Below are 18,357 nucleotides of genomic sequence, written 5' to 3'. Positions count from 1 at the left end.
AGTCTATTTCTGTTTTGCTGTATATCCTTGTTTGCATTTTTTTCCTTTTTCAGCTACACCCATGGCATATGTAAGTTCCCAGTCCAGGGCTCGAATCTGAGCTGTAGCTGCAACCTATGCCACAGCTGCAGCAACACTGGATCCTTAACACACTATAACAGGACAGGGATCAAACTCACACCTCAGTAGCAACTGGAGCTGCCCCAGCTGCACCACAGCAGGAACTCTTGTACTATTTTTTTAGATTGCATTGTAAGTGTTATCATACAGTATTCATCTTTCTTTGGCAGACATTTCATGAAACATAATAATCTCTAAGTCCATCCACATTGCTGCAAATGGCAGAATTTTCATTCTGTTTTATGGCTGAGTAATATTTCATTGTATATACATACACCACATCTTTTTTATCTCTTCATTGTTGATGGACAGTTGGGTTGCTTACATCTCAGGGCTGTTGTAAATAGTGCTGTTATAATTGAGGTGCCTGTATCTTTTCAAATTAGTGCTTTAATTTTTTTTCTGGAGATATACTCAGGAGTGGAGTTGCTAGCTATATTTTTATGATGATAGTTATATTTTTAGTTTTTCGAAGCACCACTATATTGTTTTCTGTAATGTCTGTACCCAATTTATACTCCCACCAACAGTGTACAAGTGTTCCCTTGGGAAAATAAAACTTTTATTATTATCATTGGGGTCTATAACAGGCTGCCCCAAAACTTGCCTCAATGGCATATTATTTTGAATTCAGATTATTTCAGAAATGGCCAGTGCAAGGGGGAAACTCTGACCCTCCTTTCTGATTCCCTGTAAGCAGGAAATAAATCTCTCATATGAATGGTGCACTCCCTGGAAGTAGAAGGACACCCTTACTGCCAAAGATAGGGAATTTGGCCAAGAAGCCTACATGAAAAACCTTTTTAGTTGTTTAATTTACAACCTCAAGCCCAAACTCTGTTTTTATTTTTCACTAATTGGGCACCCCAAACCTGAGTTTTTTTGTCCTGTCAGTGCCTCAAAATTTATTTATTTATTTTTTTTGTCTAAAAAGTATAAAAGCTGCCTGCTTTGGCTGCTTCTTAGCTTTCATTTCTATGAGACCTCCAGAAGCATGAATTAAAATGTGTTTCTTTTTCTCATGTGAATCTGTTTTGCATCAGTTTTATTATTCATCCAGCCATAAGAACTCACAAGGAGTAAAAGAGGAAATACTCCCCTCTCCAACATTATAAATAACTTTAGTTTGAAGTAAGAATTATATCAAAGCAAAAAACAGGGTGTCCCATTTGCCTATCATCTAAGATAGTTTGTTTACTGTTATGATAGCAATGACTATGAAAAGGAAAAAAAATGTGTCCTATGGTATTTGAGGCATAACAATAATTCACAGAGGAAGACACACTAACCTTGTTATAATGGGTTGCTATGGATCACGAGGGAGAGCTGGAAGACCATTACGAACTCACCTCTCGATGCCTTAGTTTTTGCATGGCTGATATTACTTCCTTATTTCTTAAGATGTAGATCAAGGGGTTTAAAAGAGGGGTAAAAACAGTGTAAAATATTGAGAGGACCTTGTCCACTGGGAGGTTGTTAAAAGGCCAGGCATAGATGAAAATGCAGGGCCCGAAGAAGAGGGTCACCACAGTGATATGGGCAGTCAGGGTGGCCCTTGCCTTGGCCATGCCCGCTGAGGAACGCCACTGCACAGTAACCAGGATGACTGTGTAGGAGATCAGCAAGAGCACAAAGGAGCTCATGGCCATTAGACCACTGTCTGAAAGCATCAGGACCTCAAGAGTGAAGGTGTCTGTGCAGGCAAGTTTGATAACCAGGGGCAAGTCACAGAAAAAACTGTCCACTTGGTTGGGTCCACAGAATGGAAGGTTTACTGTGAAGACCAGCTGACTTACTGAGTGCAGAACCCCAATGAGCCAGGAGCCCACCACGAGGCTGGTGCACGTGCGCTCACTCATGATGGTCTCATAATACGCCATGGCCACAAGGACCATCATCTCACCACCAGCAAAGATGTGCAGGAAGAATATCTGGGTCATGCAACCCTCAAAAGAGATGGTCTTCTGCTCCACAAGGAAGTCAACAATCATCTTGGGGGTGGCAAAGGTAGACAGACATACATCAATGAAAGAGAGATTACTGAGCAGAAAGTACATGGGTGTGTGCAGGGCGGGTTCAGAGATGACTGTGAGCACAATGAAGAGGTTCCCCAGCACAATGGATAAATAGAAAAGTGTAAAAAATGCAAAATAGAAAAGTTGTAGCTCTCGAGGACCTGAAAGACCGTGCAATACAAATTTAGTCATTCCTGATTTATTTTCTTGATCCATGATTTCAAATTGCTGAAATTGGATCAGAAATGTCCCTGTAAAGTGAAATGGAAAAGCATCGTAAGATTGGGAGAGTAAATGACCAAAGCCAAGCCAGGTATCACATTGTGTTCAACACACTTATGGTCCTCATTAGCACACAAAATACACATTGCATACAATCATTTATTTTGTCATGACTGGATAACCTTGGCTTTCATCTCTGGATCTGAGCATGATAGTTTTATTCTAAAAACAGAAGTTTACCCATCATCTTACAATTTTTAAATTCCTGAAATTAGAAAGAAAGTCTAGGGTCATACTGACAGGTTTCAAAAGCTATCTCTTGTAATTCTTAGCAGTATGACCTTGGGCAAGCTAATTAAATTCTCTGTGCTTCCATTTTTGTACCTGTAAATTGGGGGAAATAATAGAATGTGGCTCAGAGGATTGCTATAAGGATTAAAAGAGTTACAGGTATTTCCTGCTTATTCAAAGTTTGCTTTATACCACTTTGCTTTTACTAAAGACTTACATTAGCACCTGTTTTCAATAACTGAAAGAAATCCAAAGAGGGTTTTTGCTTTTTGAAAAAAGGTAAGTAAAATATAACCATAGGGTTCAGCGAGATTTTTGTGTGTGTGTGTGGCGCTGCATTACATACCATGTGACTGTAAGAATAAGCTTAGAATACACATGGCTGAGTCTGCAGAAAAGGTCCTGAAGTCCAATACCATATAGAAAAAAGAACTCATTTCTAGAATATTAACAGGGAGTTCAAACATGGAGAAACAAATTCAATCTCATTCACAGAACGGAAAATACAGACAATTATATTAAAGTAGTTTTTTCACAGACAGCTATTTGAAGTGGCAGAAGTATTAAAACTTACATGAGTCACTACTCATTTGCCATATAGACTCACTACGCAAATTGGAATTTGTCCAGTCTTTTTATTTCATTAGTTCCACACGAAGACACTGAGTTATCATGATGATACGAGAAATATGTTCTTCCCAGATGGCTTGCGATACTTCTTGTACTTTATACTCTATTTAAAAGGAGGAGAAAGTGAAAATGTATTTCTCATTGATGAGTAACTTTGCCCCAGTGGGGCCATTGCTAACAAGCCCTTTCATGTTATGGACTAACAAATATCATTTCTATCTAGGGATTCACACTTCCAAAAATCATGCAAAAACTACCATATTGTAAAAGTATAAATCACCTAGGCAAGAGAAAATATATCCTCTTTCTTTCTCCTTTTCCCAATTAAACATAATTCAGAAATGTCTGCAAATTCAGTTTCTACCAGAATAAGAATTTTAAAATGAGCAAGACAAAGTGCATATCTGTAAGTAGCCTGCAATTTAGAAGGACAATTAGAAATAAACAATGAAAACATACAAAGGAAATAGAAGAGCATGCATATTTTAAAAGAAGTAACAAAATTACATGTTCAACCTTGGGACAGACTGTTTTCTGTTGGAAAGATCAGGAAAGGAAGAGGAAGGGTCAAGAAAAGGATGAGGTAAATACAAAAGGGACGGGAGACAAAATATGGTAATCATAAATGGCCTTAAATATGATATAAGATTTTGAAAGGCAGAGATAATGAGTGAAGGAAGATGACACAGCTCATGGACTGTGGCACCATGAGTGCCCATAGGGATACCTACCTGCTGCTGCCCTCTTTGCCGGCCATGGACCCTTCAGGGTTGGCCAAAAACCCGGGGTTCCAAGAGGGGTGCACCAGATGGAGGAGGTGCAGAATGTTGACAACCTGCACCCACTTATGCTGAATCAGTTATTCATGAAGATTCTGTTTCAATGACTCAAGGAGACCCCTTGAGTCTCCCTTGTCAGAAGGAGCTCGTGGGGGCTGTGATGCATCCCAGTGAGGTCTTCTGCTCAGTTCCTGGAATACTGTCCCTTCTCAGTTCTACATCTAAATACAAAGTGACCATTGCTGAAATCCAGAGGCGACTATCCTACCTGAGTGCTTAAATGCCTCTTTACTGGGAGGTGTTCTCCGAAGAGCCAAATCTAAAAATGGTAGCGGGTCCTTGCAGTAGAAATTGGACAAGATTGGGTTGAATCTTTCTGCTCACATTAACCCTCCTGATGTCTTTAGTAGAAGGTTAGGCTGTTCATTTGGCCTGGGACATTGTCTCTGTCTTTGAGGCAGAATCTCCCAGTAAATCCATGGCCAAAAATTTAACTGGACCTCATCTCAGACAATGGACTGAGATGGCAACTGGGAAAAACATGCTGCTGGCCACACAGCCAAGTGTGTAAAGAATTCATGAAGCCTATCAATCAAGAGGGAACTCCCAATGAGAACAATTGGCCCACCCCAGTACTGCTCATCTCATTTCAGCCTGACTACCTGTGGGTTTGGCAACCAGGGCGTCTGTGCCACTGTGGCTGTTGTGCAGAACTATGTAAAAGACGTCCTAACAGTCACAGACAAATCAGGTATGAATCCTGGAGACTAGAGTCCAGCCAATTCTAGCAAAGCCCTGGGGAAGATGGAGAAACATAGGAAATAAAATGGGCATGAACAAGGGCCAAAGAGTTTGGAAGGAAACGGACTCCAAATCCATTCTCAACCAAAAGAGCCTGGGACCCCTCTTGTCTGGGAGACAGAGTTTGTTATCCACATTCCCATTAGAAAGGGATCCATTTCCAAATCTAAACATCTCCTCCTGGATTCCTTGTATTTCTCTAGAGAGCACTGAAGTGCCTCCTTAACTCTGGATGAGATGACAGGTACTGGTTCTTTATACATTAAGCTTATATCTTATTTTTTGAGCGTCATTCTTCCTTTCTGAACGTGAACCTTTTAAATAAATTCCCTGGGCTAGCAAAAACACATTCAGCTGTTGAAATGTCAAATCCATGTGATTCAGATCCACAATAACTTGCAGTGTTAAGGTAAAAGTATTTATGTACCTTCTTCAGGTCTATTCCTACACCCTTAGGAGGCAAAGATTCTATCTGCTTAGCAACTGGTTAATAGGTGGCATTTGACACACTTTTACCCATTGCTCAAGGGGGCTCTTTTGGTTTTACAAAACTTACAGAAACAAAGCCTGCTGATGATTTTATGTTTTTCTTAAAAAAATGCAAAAAAACAAAAAACTTTGAAAGTTAACTGCTCAAATTGGACTCACTTTGAAAAAAGACTTGTTCCTTTAAGGTATGGAAAGTTTATTTTGCATGTTTATTTCACATCTTGGTGTTTGGGGAAAACTTGAAAAGGGTAGGAATGAAGTTTTGGATTGTTTTGTTTTGTTTTTTCGTTGTCTCTCACCCCAAGTCCTAGAGGAGGCTCTGCATTTTGAGAAACTACTGAATGCACAGATTTAATGCATAATTTAATGGGGTCTATAAATATGGGTGCACTTCTTATGACTTCTTGAGAAATAGGAGTCAATTTTAATATTAACCATTAAATGTGTCAGTGTAATCTAAGTCTCAGCTGTAGGTTTTATTCATATGTACACAAGGTATGAAGAATTAAGAGGAAGCATCCTGAGCTCTGTTCTTGACACATGAGACTCTACTTAACTGAAGCTCTCTGTTCACAGAGAAGTAACTTTGTCTCATTCCTGTTAGGCTGACTAGAAGACTAAGTGTGAGGTAGAGTGTGGGTGAGTGAAAATGGAGTTTTGGAATTGAAATCCTTGCTTATAAGTGTTCCCCAAATAATTGTAAATATGAAACCTGTATAATAAAAGTCTTCTTAATTTAAGAAAAAAAAGAAAGAATTTCTGTATTTAGCAATACGGAGATCAGTAGTGACCCTGAAAGAATTGATTTTAGTGGAATATAGAGATGAAAGCCTGATTGGAGTAGGAATAAGAGAACAAAGAATGAGATAATAGAGACAGTGAGTATGAATAATCCTGCAGAAGTTTCACAACCTCTGAAACAGAAGAAAAGAAATGACACATTAGAAGAGCAGAAATCAGAGTTCTCACCATGGCTCAGCAGAAACAAATCTGACTAGTATCCGTAAAGACACAAGTTCGATCCCTGGCCTCACTCATTGGGTTAAGGATCCAGAATTGCCGTGACCTGTGGTGTAGGTCACAGACGCAGCTCAGATTTGGCATTGCTAAATCTGTTACTAAGCCTTTGTCATCTCTTTTCCAAATATTGTTGGAATCTTTTCTCTGCATCTAATTTCTGTCTCCTTATCTTTGTTCTTGTGAGTCTAAACTTCTTCCTCTCTGTTGTCATTGTTACTATCACTATTATCATTATTTTATTTAGATTTTAGGAAGAAAAAGGAAAATTAATGTAGCTTGCCGTTTTAAATATAATTTCAGCGTATAAATAGTTTTTTAACTAGGTGTTTATAATTAGAATAGAATGATCTTTTTTTGCAGAGGAAAGGTAATATGAAAAATAACTACAGGGAAATGCAACAAAATGTTAATGGTGATTACGTATGAAAGGACTGAAATGCATTGAAAACATTTTAAAAAGTTTTTAAAAGTCCTACTCATAAGCTACTGTTATATGTCCACCCCAGCAGCAAAGGAGAAACTGGTAAATGCAATATGTTAGCAATGTCACCATAATGTTAAGTCTCTTCCTCAGGAAAAGAAGGAACGATGGATATTGGGATAACAATCAGCATATACTGTCACAGGTATCATGTAAATCTAGCTCTGTGCTGTATATGAGGAGCAGAAAAGAAATAAGAAACATTATTTACAGTCTTAATATATTGTGGAAATCCATTAAAAAACAGAAAACAGAGAAAAAATGTGTCCAATACAGGAGTGCTTAAAGCATACAGAAAATAAATGTTGGATGGAAATAATCAGAGCAGATTTCTCAAAAGTCTGGGTCATGAAACAACATCTAAAAAATTCCTCAGAATAAAGATGCCTTTTTTGAAGTATTGAGAATGTCCAGCTGTTCTCCAGCTTTACTGAGGACATAACAAAAAAGAAACGTACTTAATCTATTTGGTCAATATTGAAAACAATTTAAACTAAAATTTCATAATAGAAATATATCTCCTTGACTTAGTCATTTCAGTAATTCAAATGTCAATTTGTTTTAGTTGTTTTAATTAACTTATTCTGTGTATTGCAAAAAGATTTATTTCAGTTAAAATAATAAACTACTTGAGTGATAGAGTATTCAAATTCTCCAATACAATCATTTAAAAAGTTGCTCCAGGAGTTCCAGTCGTGGCTCAGTAGTTAACAAATCCGACTAGGAACCATGAGGTTGCAGGTTCGATCCCTGGCCTTGCTCAGTGAGTTAAGAATCTGGCATTGCCGTGGGCTGTGGTGTAGGTCACAGACATGGCTCAGATTCCACGATGCTGTGGCTGTGGCATAAGCCGGCAGCTACAGCTCCGACTAGACCCCTAACCTGGGAACCTCCATATGCTGCAGGAAGCGGCCCTAGAAAAGGCAAAAAGACCAAAAAAAAAAAAAGTTGCTCCCCACCAAAATATGTGAAATATTCTTTTTTTCCCCCTGTATGGAAACCATCATTGGGAAGTTAATCAGTTTATATTAGCATCTTCATTATATGCAGTGCATGTTTCTATGTCTGCATTTTCTGCATTTGTTATACTGTAATATAATTTTCTTTTTGTGAATCTATTTCACGTTCCAGATTATGCAATATTTGTGGGAAAAGACTAGAAAAGAAAGAGAAGAAAGGAAGAAGGAAAGAGAGAGAGAGAGAGAGGAAGGAAGAAAAATGGCAGTGAGGAAGAGAGGGAGAGAGAGAGAGAGAGAGAAGGCAGCTCCTAGGAAGTTATACTTCTTTTCTAGAAGAAATTATCTGATTCCTTGGAGATAGCTTTCTCTTGCAATGCTGTTCTAAACCACTGAATTATAGGTTAAGAGAGTTTAGATTTGAATTGAAGGGATCTAAAGCAGTTAAATGAGACAGGAGAGGGAGTGTTTACTCTTCTACTCTAGAAGTAAAAGAGGGCAAACCTTGCCAGTATGGAACGGTTTAAATTTAGCCCATGGAAAGGCAGAAAAATGAAGTCGCCTCAAAGTATTCCCTTTTAAATGAAAAGTATGACACAGTTGAATTTTGGAGATTATTCCTTAAAGGTATTAACAAGAACCATTGAATGTATCAAATCTCTGATTTTGCAATTCTGACAAACTATCCCTTCTGCTTTTCCTTCCAGGAGACCTGGCGACTCCATAGCCGTCTCATGGCATTCTTTAAATCCTCATTCCTCAGAGTATAGATCAGTGGGTTTAGCATTGGGGTGATTGTGGTATAGTACACAGGCACAGCTTTATCCAGTGGGAAAGTTGTGGATGGGCGGAGGTAAATAAAGATACAAGGGACAAAGAAGAAAGTTACTACTGGTGAAATGAGACCCGCAGGTAGAGAGAGTCTTGCGCCGGCTCTCAGCAGACCGCTTCCGAAGACGTAGGAGGCCAGGAGGATGAGGAAACACCCCAGAGAAATGAGACCACTATTGGCAATCACCAGCATATTTACCATGGTTGTGTCAGCACAGGCAAGTTGTAGAACTGGGTGGACATCACAAAAGTAGTGGTCAATGACCTGAGCATTGCAGAAGGGCAGCTGGAAGGTCAGGAGGGTCTGAACAAAGGAGTGACCCAGGGCTCCTAACCAGGATAGTGATGCTAGCATAGTGCAGGCATTGGCACTCATGATGGTGGTGTAATGGAGAGGTTGGCAGATGGCGGCATAATGGTCAAAAGCCATGACAATCAACACAAAAATCTCAGCACAACCAAAAAAGTGGAAGGTAAACATCTGGGTTACACAGCCCCAGTAGGAAATAACCTTTTTCTCAGACACAAAGTCTGCAATCATCTTGGGTGCTGTGGCTGAGGAGTAGGCAAGGTCCACAAAGGACAGGTTACTAAGGAAGAAGTGCATGGGTGTTTGAAGCCGGGGATCAGAAAAGACCATAAGCAAAATAAGCAGGTTTCCCACCATGATCACCATGTGGAAGAAAAGGAATAGAGCAAAAACATCAGATGCATTCCAGGATCTTGGGAAAGTCCTAGAAATATAAATTCAGTAACATTGTTGACCACTTCCATGGGGACCCAAGCAGAATTGGTGGAGGAGCTTTGATTCTCTGCAAAATAAATTTTATAAACCATTGTAAGCAGGTAAAGTCTAACAGAAAAAGTCTTCTAAAAACATTTAAGTGATACGAAGAGTTCCCTTGTGGCAAAGCAGATTAAGGATCCAGCTTTGTCACTGTAGTGGCTTGGGTCATTGCTGTGGCACTGGTTTGATCCCTAGCCTGGAAACTTTCACATGTGGGTACAGCCAAAAAAAAAAAAAAAAAATTTAAGAAATTCCCCTTGTGGCTCAGTGGTAATGGATCCAACTAATATCCATGAGGACTCAGATTTTATCCTTGGCCCCACTCAGTGGGTTAAGGATCCAATGTTGCTGTGAGCTGCATTGTACGTCTGAGATCCAGTTGCTGTGACTGTGGCATAGGCCAGCAATTGCAGCTCCATTTCAACCCCTACCTAGCCTGGGAACTTCCAAATGCAGTGGATGCAGCCCTTAAAATACCAAAGAAACAAAACAAAACAAAAAAACAAATTTTTTTAAGTGATGCTAAATATAGCAGACAAAACTATTTATATTTCCTGACTATATTATATTTCATGGAATTTTTTCATCATTAATTTTTTTTCCACATTATTGATTCCCAGTTGATTTTCTGTTATGCAGAGACCTATAATTCCTTTCTCCAACATTTTCTTTCTTCATAATCATTTTTCTCTCTCCCTCTCTTTCATTCTTTCTCTCTGCCCTCACCCCCTCCCCATCAGAAATTATATTTGGGATGAAAACATTTTAATTATTAAATAGAGAACTTAATTTTTGAGGCTAGAAATATAAGCAAGAAGTCAGAATCTGAGATCTGGTGGCTAAAATTCATAGATGAATCTTTTTAATGTAATTTATACAGATCAACTTTAGAGGAATAATGTTCTACTTAATCAAGTGAGAAAGACCAAGTTTCTAGTTTCTAAATTAGGTTCGAAGTTTCAGTACAATAAAAAATTAAGTCATTTTTAGTGACTGAAAATAACATATATAGTGGCCCTCTGCTTACCAGTAGCCTATGCTTATAAATCAGCATTGGAGGAATTTGAGTACAAATCCTTGACCTCCATGTGAAAATTCAACTTTGCTTGCTAATAAGGAATCCAGAACACATGGTCAAACTATAAAGAGGAATACTTTGCCCTATGTTGCTCCAAGGAGTTGAAAATTTTAAATATTATTAAAGTCTCTACATCCTCTATCTTTTCACCTTGAAGAAGCCCCAGATAACTCTCTGCCCTTGTAATTATAGGTAATAATTGGGAATAAAAGTTCCCATACAGATAACACCAAAAATTATAATTAAAAAGTGTCTTTTGCAATTATACACAATTGTTTTATAGATTATATTCAGGAGTGCTTAAGGCATACAGAAAAATAACTGGATAAAAACAATCAGGGAAAGGAGCTCACTTATGGTTCAGTGGCTTAAGGATCTGGCAGTTATCACTGCTGTAGCTCTGGTTACAGCAGTGGCAGCAGTTCCATCCTTGGCCCAGGAACTTCAACATGCTGTGCATGAATCCAAAAAGAAAAATCAGGGAAGAAATCTTGAAAGAGAGGAATTATAAGATAAATCTAAAGATTCTAAGAACAAAATTGGCTTTTCAGAATCATGCAAGTTACTAGCTATTCTCCATCCTTAATAAGAGCACTTCATTTTTTCATGGGTAGTAGAAAGAATACTGCCCAGAGCTGAGTGAAATGATTTAGATTTGGGCACCCTCCAGGGATAGGGGGAATGAGCTGGGGATTTGGGATGGAAATGCTATAAAATTGGGTTGGGATGATCATTGTTCAACTATAAATGTAATAAAATTCATTGAGTAAATAAATAAATAAGTAAATTTATGTACTCACTGATTAGTAACTTTGGGTAAATCTACTTATCTTCTCTGAATCTTGATTTTCTCATCTATAAAAGATGGATGACAAAGTTATTTACCTCACAAAGCTATTAAAGGAATAAAAGAGATCTATGTAACATTTTTGTATTTATGAAGTTTTTACATAATTTAATTCTATGAAGTGAGATCTCTCTAGTAATTTGTAATTTGATCTAGTTAGCTATTATATAAAATGTATATAAATAGCTAGAAAATATTAAAGTCATACATAACTTTATTCCTGAGATAATAAACTATAGCATCTGCTCATTTTCATTGTAGAGATACTATCAACAGTTACTAACATTTATTAAGCACTTTTCTATGTTCAGGATTGTATACTAAATCTTATCATATGTTACCTCATTCTGTCCTCACAACAGCATTATAATTTTTGTCCTCATTTTACAGAGCACCTAACTTTGAAGAGATTAGGTAAGCCTTCCAATATAACAGTCAGTGAAGGGGCTGATATTTGCATTGTGGTATTCTGATTCTAGAACTAACAAAAAACACACACTCATAAATAAATGATGAAAGACAGAATGAACAATAGAAATATTGATAGACAGTTGACCAATAATGATGATGACATAAATTATTAGTAGATAAATTTCTTATGAAAAATCATTGCATTTAAATAAGCAATTGCTCTTATGGTACTAAGTCCCCTTTAATAGGAAAATACACTCTATGTCCTTAAATCTTTGAATATTCTGTGTCACTGTAACAGTAAAGCCAAACTATACTCAGTTATCACCATTTGGTAAAAGCATAAGGGATGTGAAAATATTTAGGTAATAGGAGAAAACACTTATATTGTACTTACTATGTCCCAGGTGTCTGTTCTCATCTAATTCTCATAGATGAGGGAGGCTATTACCATTATGCCCACTTCAGAGATGAGGAAACAGAGAGAGAAATAATTGGTCAAGGTCATACAGCCCTTCACTGGCAGAGTTGGTATTCAAACCTAACAATAGGATCTCAATTTTTTTCCTTAACCAATATGAATACTACTGGGGCTGATGGCATCAAAGTTACCATATCTTCCTTCTCATTTGAAGGTCTTAAACTTTCTTCAACAGTCAGATATTCCTTTCTGCTAATCATTAAGAATGTGTTTTTTTTTTTAATTACATCTAGTATTTAGAGACAAAGACGACTGTTGGCACTTGGCAATATCATACACAATTTGTGCCCAAATTTGCTCAATTTACAGTGAGAATGCAGTAACAAGTGATGTGATACTGATCATTAATCTAGGCATTGTTTCATTTGCCATGAACTGAGAATCAAATAGAGGAAGTCACCTCCTAAAGTTAGAATCACATTTCTCTGAGATAAGGGTAAGGAGGTCCAGGAGAGTCAAGGACACCTTTCCAAGGAAGGTCATCACTGAGTGGAATTTTGGAAGTTGAGTTCCCTAAGCTGAAACAGATTGCAGGGTGTAGGCACAGAATAGTGGATGAGGCAAGAAGTGAATAGTAAATAGGATATAGGAAGATAAAGGGTGCATATCATCCTAGCATTCTCTATGGAGAATGTCAGGGAGTTTGATGAGATTTAGCACAGAATCCATGAAGACAAGTCTCAGGAAAGAAGGCCAAAAAGGAAGAGTTTCTCAAATCATAAAGAGTCTTGTCAGTGAAGCTGAGGAGATGAAATTTACCTTGGATGACTCAGAGGATTATAAAGAAAGATCACCCTCAGGGCAGGAGGGCAGCAGGAATGGGAGGTGGTAAAGAACACTTGTTAAAACAAAGAAGCCTGAAACCCAGCTTGCTTGGTTCAGATTCTAGCTCTACTACTTGCTAACACCATGACTTCAGGAAAATTACTGAACTTCCCTTTGGCTGTTTCATCACGTGCAAACGGAGAAGATTAGTACATACTGTGCAAGTGTTGTAAAGATTACATGTGAATTCCATACAAAGCACTTATGTACCCAGCACACTGTTAGTGAATATTTAATTGGTTACCCATCTTAGCAGCTGGAGAACATTCTGGAGGGATAGAAGACTGCACAGGAGTCATCTTAGGACACTAAGTTCCTTACCATGTTTATCTCCTCATTCCCATTTGTATGCATATTCGAGCTTATCAAAATCTTAGAAAAGGCATCTACTTCTGACACCTACCCTCTCAAGTATATTTTTTGAATAGAGTAGTAACAGTATACTCTATGTCCTTGCATGGCTTTCTTCAAGAGTTAAGACAAGGATAACCAAGAATGCTTGGGCAGCTGCACTATCCTTCCTGAATGGTGACTATCTCAACTTTGTCTTAGATCCACTTTAGCAGCCCATAAAATTAACCCCACTCTAAGACTCAAGATCTTTCTACTATATTCACTGGGAGAAAGAGCACACAGACAGAAAACTGGTCTTGAACTACAACTCTGCTTCTTACAGTGTGTGATCTTAATGCAATTTTCCTCACTTCTATTAACTTCAGTCCTCCTCTGTGAGAGAATAATGCCACTTGAGGGGAGGATCAAATTAGTAATGGACATAAAAACAATAAATGATCTGCAAATCTAAGCTAAGATTATTTTGGTAGTGGAATTTCAGGAGCATCAGTATCAGATATATGAACTCTGTAGAAAAGAGACTCTTAGGTCCTTCCAGGTTCTTAGGTCAAATTTGGCCTCTCCATGATGATGCCAAAAAATAGATACCACTTATTATGGGACCTATGATGTTCAAGAAACAAGGTTACTCCTTAGTTTAACTCCATGAGCCCATCTAAATTATTTTAGATAGAACAAATAGCAAGACTGCAGCTCCTTGAAATTTTCTGGAAAAAAAATAGTATTAGTTTCTAATTTTAGTTTCTCCTGTGAGCTATTTGCCAAGGACAGAGATCAGACATTCTGGATCTCTTTTCTAACAGTAAGCTCCATCCCCCAGCTAACTCTTTGTGCAAGTGTCTGAGCAAGTAAAGTCTTGCAAAAAATCTGCAAATGAGTTAATACAACACAATGTAGACTCTACATGTATTTCTGTATTTCTCACAGCACCAATATTTATTTTTCCTGTCAATAAATATTGGTTGAGCACATTCTCTGTGTCTGCTATGGTGCTGCAAATATAAAGAGGTGAATAAAACCCTATTCCTGACCTAAAGACATTCATTTTCAGAGTAATATCCTTAAAATCTTATAGATTTATGTAAAGTCCTATACATATATAGGTATAAAGGATCTTAGAGATCACTTGACTTTATTCCACATATTTGACCATTATTGAAACAAATGAAGTGCAGAAAGGAAACTGAATTATCTAGGTTTCACTGTTAGTGGTATAGGTAGGACTCAATTCTCATTGAAATAATATTGATACACACATTAAACTGTAACAAATGATTTCCTAAATTACTCAATAGCATTACTAGAACAAATAATGCAAAGTGGGTGTAGAATTTAAAGATTTCTCTCCATTCTTGAAAGTGATTTGCATCAATAAAATTGCCCTCGCCTCTTTCATCAGTTGTTAACTTGTCAATCCAGGTGAAAAACTTACTCTGGCTGTCTTCTTGAGTGTGGTCCCACGATATGGATTTAGACCATCTGAAGTCTTCTTGCATCAATAGACCTTTCTGAGACAGAAATGTGATCTATATCTAGCTATTCGCACTAAAAACTGGAGATCTGTACAGTGATGCTTCTCTTATCTATGTGCTACATTTCATAGACAGGATTACACCTACAGCCTAAGAAGAGGTCCTGAGTTTGTTCATTTGTTAAATCCTTCTCTCTCTCTCTCTTTCCCTATCTCTCTCTCACCCTCACTCACTCTCTCTTCCTCAAAGACAGGATTTCATGAATTTATAGTCATACTACGGCTTCTGATTAGTCTGTAGGAACTTCTTTCTCTGCTCCTGGCTGCCAAGAGAGAGAAACCGTCAGCAATCTTTATGCCCCATTCCAACCCTTGGGGAATTGATGGGTAGCAGCTGGAGAGTTTATAAGTGACTCCTTATAAAACCAAATTGAAGGCTATTCAGTAAGCAACTAGTTGATAAGTATGCAGGCTGTTTCCATAGTTTTACACAATTTACTCAAACCTGGGGCAAGGTTTGCCACTATATTGGGCCACTAATGGAAAACACATATTTGTTCAGGAAACTATTAGAATGTTTTACTTCATTTTAAAATTTGTTGACATTCAAGCAAACAAGCAAAAAGATTAATTTAGTGCCACTGTGAAGATACTCCCTCAGTCTTGTTGGTACATCAATGGGTTTCTAAGTAATTTTGGTCAGGGATTTGACTAGAGTTGAGGATTATTTCTCTGAAATCAGTATAAAATGTATCTCTGAATTATGATGTGAACTTTCAAATCAAGCCTAAGGTTCCATGTGTTAGAATGGCACAACCACTAAGAAATGGAAAAATATAATAATCCAAATAATAATAATCCATGTAGCTTGGTTATTGATTTTTCTGAGGCAAAAAGGCTAATCACATTGCAGCAAAAAACGTTTCTTGTTTTTGGTAATATTTCATTTTTCTATGACTGTCTAGAGTATTAATAAATGGGTATGTAGACTAACTGTAGCAATCCTTTTCTTACTGGTTCTCCACTCAAATTCCTTTGGAGATAAAGGACTGTGTCACATGCTTCTCTCTTTCTTGTTCTGTTCTTCCCTTCCTTCCAAAACATTTATCCAGACAGAGAAAGACAAATACTGAATAATATCACTTAGGTGTGACATCTGAAAAAGCCAAACTCATAGAAACAGAGAGTAGAATGGTGGATCCAAGGGGGTTGGGGGAGGGGGAACTAGGAAGCTGTTGTTAAAGGATACAAACTTGTAATTAGAAATGGTCAAGTCCTGGAGAGGTAATGCATAGCACAGTCATTATTGTCAACAATACTATATCATACACTTTCGAGTTGTTAAAAAACTAGATCTTAAGTGTTCTTACCTTAAAAAAGAAATAAGAGTTCCCATCGTGGCTCTCTGGTTAGTGAATCCAACTAGGAACCATGAGGTTACGGGTTCGATCCCTGGCCTCACTCAGTGGGTTAAGGATCTGGCATTGCCATGAGCTGTGGTTGTAGTTGCAGACACGGCTCGGATCCCTCGTTGCTGTGGCTCTGGCATAGGCCAGTGGCTACAACTCCGATTAGACCCCTAGCCTGGGAATCTCCATATGCCACAGGAGCAGCCCTAGAAAAGACAAAAAAAAAAAAAAAAGAAGTGAAAATTGCCTGACATGATAGAGTTGATGGCTAAAGCTATGGTGGCAATCATAGTGCAATATATAAATGCATTAAATAAACATGTTGTACCCCTTAAACTCACACACTGGTATATGTAAATTATATCTCAAAAAGAAAAACACATTTATGGAGCATTTGTTCTTGGCTGGTCACTATACTGGATACTCTAGATTCAAAGAACACTGCTGAATAGTAAGGTAGCCCAATAAGTGAGAAGAAATTTTAATAAATATAAGTGTTATGCTAACTAAAGATAAGTATAACATGGTATGAAAATTCATATAAGAATCAGCTAATTAAACTCTATAAAGACAGGGTCAGATTTTAATTCCAAGAAGATAAAACTCTTCATCTAAGGGTTGAAGGCAAAAATGTGAATCAGTAATTCCAGCAGAGGAAGCAACATGCTCAGAGGCATAAAGAGGAAACTAGTTCAGAGTTTTATACAATGGGACTGGGGTGAGAGAGTAAGTGGGGACAGGACCGAGACTTGGTCTAAGACACTGAGTCACTAGACCTGGGTCCAAAATTTAGAGTGGTACTATAGCAAAGTCAATAATATAAGAACTCCTAGATTTTCTTATTGCCATGCATACTCCATACTCCTACAGATTTCCATGATACTATCTGAACTAGAATCAAGTTCAGGATTCAGCTTGCAGATGATAAACTATAGACTTGAAAAAAGGAGAGGAAGAGATGGGTAAAGATAGTAAGTTGAAGATCTATTCACTAAAGAGATCAGATCCAGAATGCACCGTATTTATATTACAGACATTAACATTTCCTCTAAAATCTACAATGAAATTTAGATACTGGTAGTTCTTTATGAAAACATAAAGGGCAATAAGGACAATAAATCAATAACTATCATGATAATAAAAAAGGAATAACTTGCCCATGCCTATTTATCAAGGAAAAACTATTGAAATATAAATAAAATATGGACTTAAGTTAATAATAACTATCAGTATTGGTTCATTAGTTGTGAGAAATGTACCAAAGTAATGTAAGAAGTTAACAATAGGGAAAATTATGTGCGGTATACAGAAACTGAACTACTTTTGTAACTATTCCTTAAACGTAAGACTAAATTTTTTTAACTTTTTCTTTCCTTTATTTTTTTCTTTTGCTTTTTTCTTTTTAGGGCCATACCTATGTCATATAGAGATTCACAGACTAGGGGCCCAATGGGAGCTATAGCTGCCGGCCTACACCACAGCCACAGCAATGCAGGATTCAGCTGTGTCTGCAACCTTCACCACAGGTCACAGCAATGCCAGCTCCTTAACCCAGTGAGTGAGGCCAAGGATTGAACCTGCAACCTCATGATTCCTAGTCAGATTCATTTCTGCTCCGCCATGATGGGAATACAGCCTCTAAAGTTTTAATAAAATATTTAAAGTAGGGAATTCACCTTGTGGCACAGCAGGTTAAGAACCCAACTAGTATCCATGAGGATGTGGGTTCTATCCCTGACCACACTCAGCCAGTTAAGGATCCGGCATTGCCGTGAGCTGTGGTGTAGGGCACAGACATGGCTCGGATACCATGTTGCTGTGGCTGTGGTGTAGGCCAGCAGCTGCAACTCTGATTTGACCCCTAGCCTGGGAACTTCCCATCTGCCACAGGTACATCCTGAAAGAAAAATTAAATTAATTAAAAAAATTGTGTAAAAGTCTTAAAAGTATGCTGTTAAGCACATTTTTTAAAACACTGAAAATGTGATCTCTTTTATCTCATCGCATGAAATTTCTTGTCAGTGCTATTCATTGCATGAATGAAGGTGTTATCAGGGGT

The 18,357-nt window shown here is 37.8% G+C and overlaps 1 protein-coding gene and 2 pseudogenes across 1 annotated transcript; 1 reads left to right on the top strand and 2 right to left on the bottom strand.

Moving 5' to 3' along the window:
* Positions 1-1,457: 1,457 nt before the first annotated feature.
* Positions 1,458-2,351, bottom strand: LOC125136715 (olfactory receptor 4K15-like). The gene has a single exon (XM_047797514.1). The coding sequence runs from the start codon at positions 2,349-2,351 to the stop codon at positions 1,458-1,460; it is 894 nt and encodes a 297-aa protein (XP_047653470.1).
* Positions 2,352-3,985: 1,634 nt separating this feature from the next.
* On the top strand, positions 3,986-4,882 carry LOC125136714 (transcription factor AP-2 gamma-like; annotated as a pseudogene).
* Positions 4,883-8,486: 3,604 nt separating this feature from the next.
* Positions 8,487-9,472, bottom strand: LOC125136713 (olfactory receptor 4S2-like; annotated as a pseudogene).
* Positions 9,473-18,357: the final 8,885 nt, after the last annotated feature.

The sequence above is a fragment of the Phacochoerus africanus genome, chromosome 9 (assembly GCF_016906955.1).
Source record: "Phacochoerus africanus isolate WHEZ1 chromosome 9, ROS_Pafr_v1, whole genome shotgun sequence".
NCBI classification, from domain to species: Eukaryota; Metazoa; Chordata; class Mammalia; order Artiodactyla; family Suidae; genus Phacochoerus; species Phacochoerus africanus.
The sequence above is the reverse complement of the archived record's forward strand: the minus strand, read 5'-3'. Positions and strand labels throughout refer to the sequence as shown.

Excerpts from the sequence above, each read along its gene's own strand:
- LOC125136715 (XM_047797514.1), bottom strand. The coding sequence starts at position 2,351 with ATGGATCAAGAAAATAAATCAGGAATGACTAAATTTGTATTGCACGGT.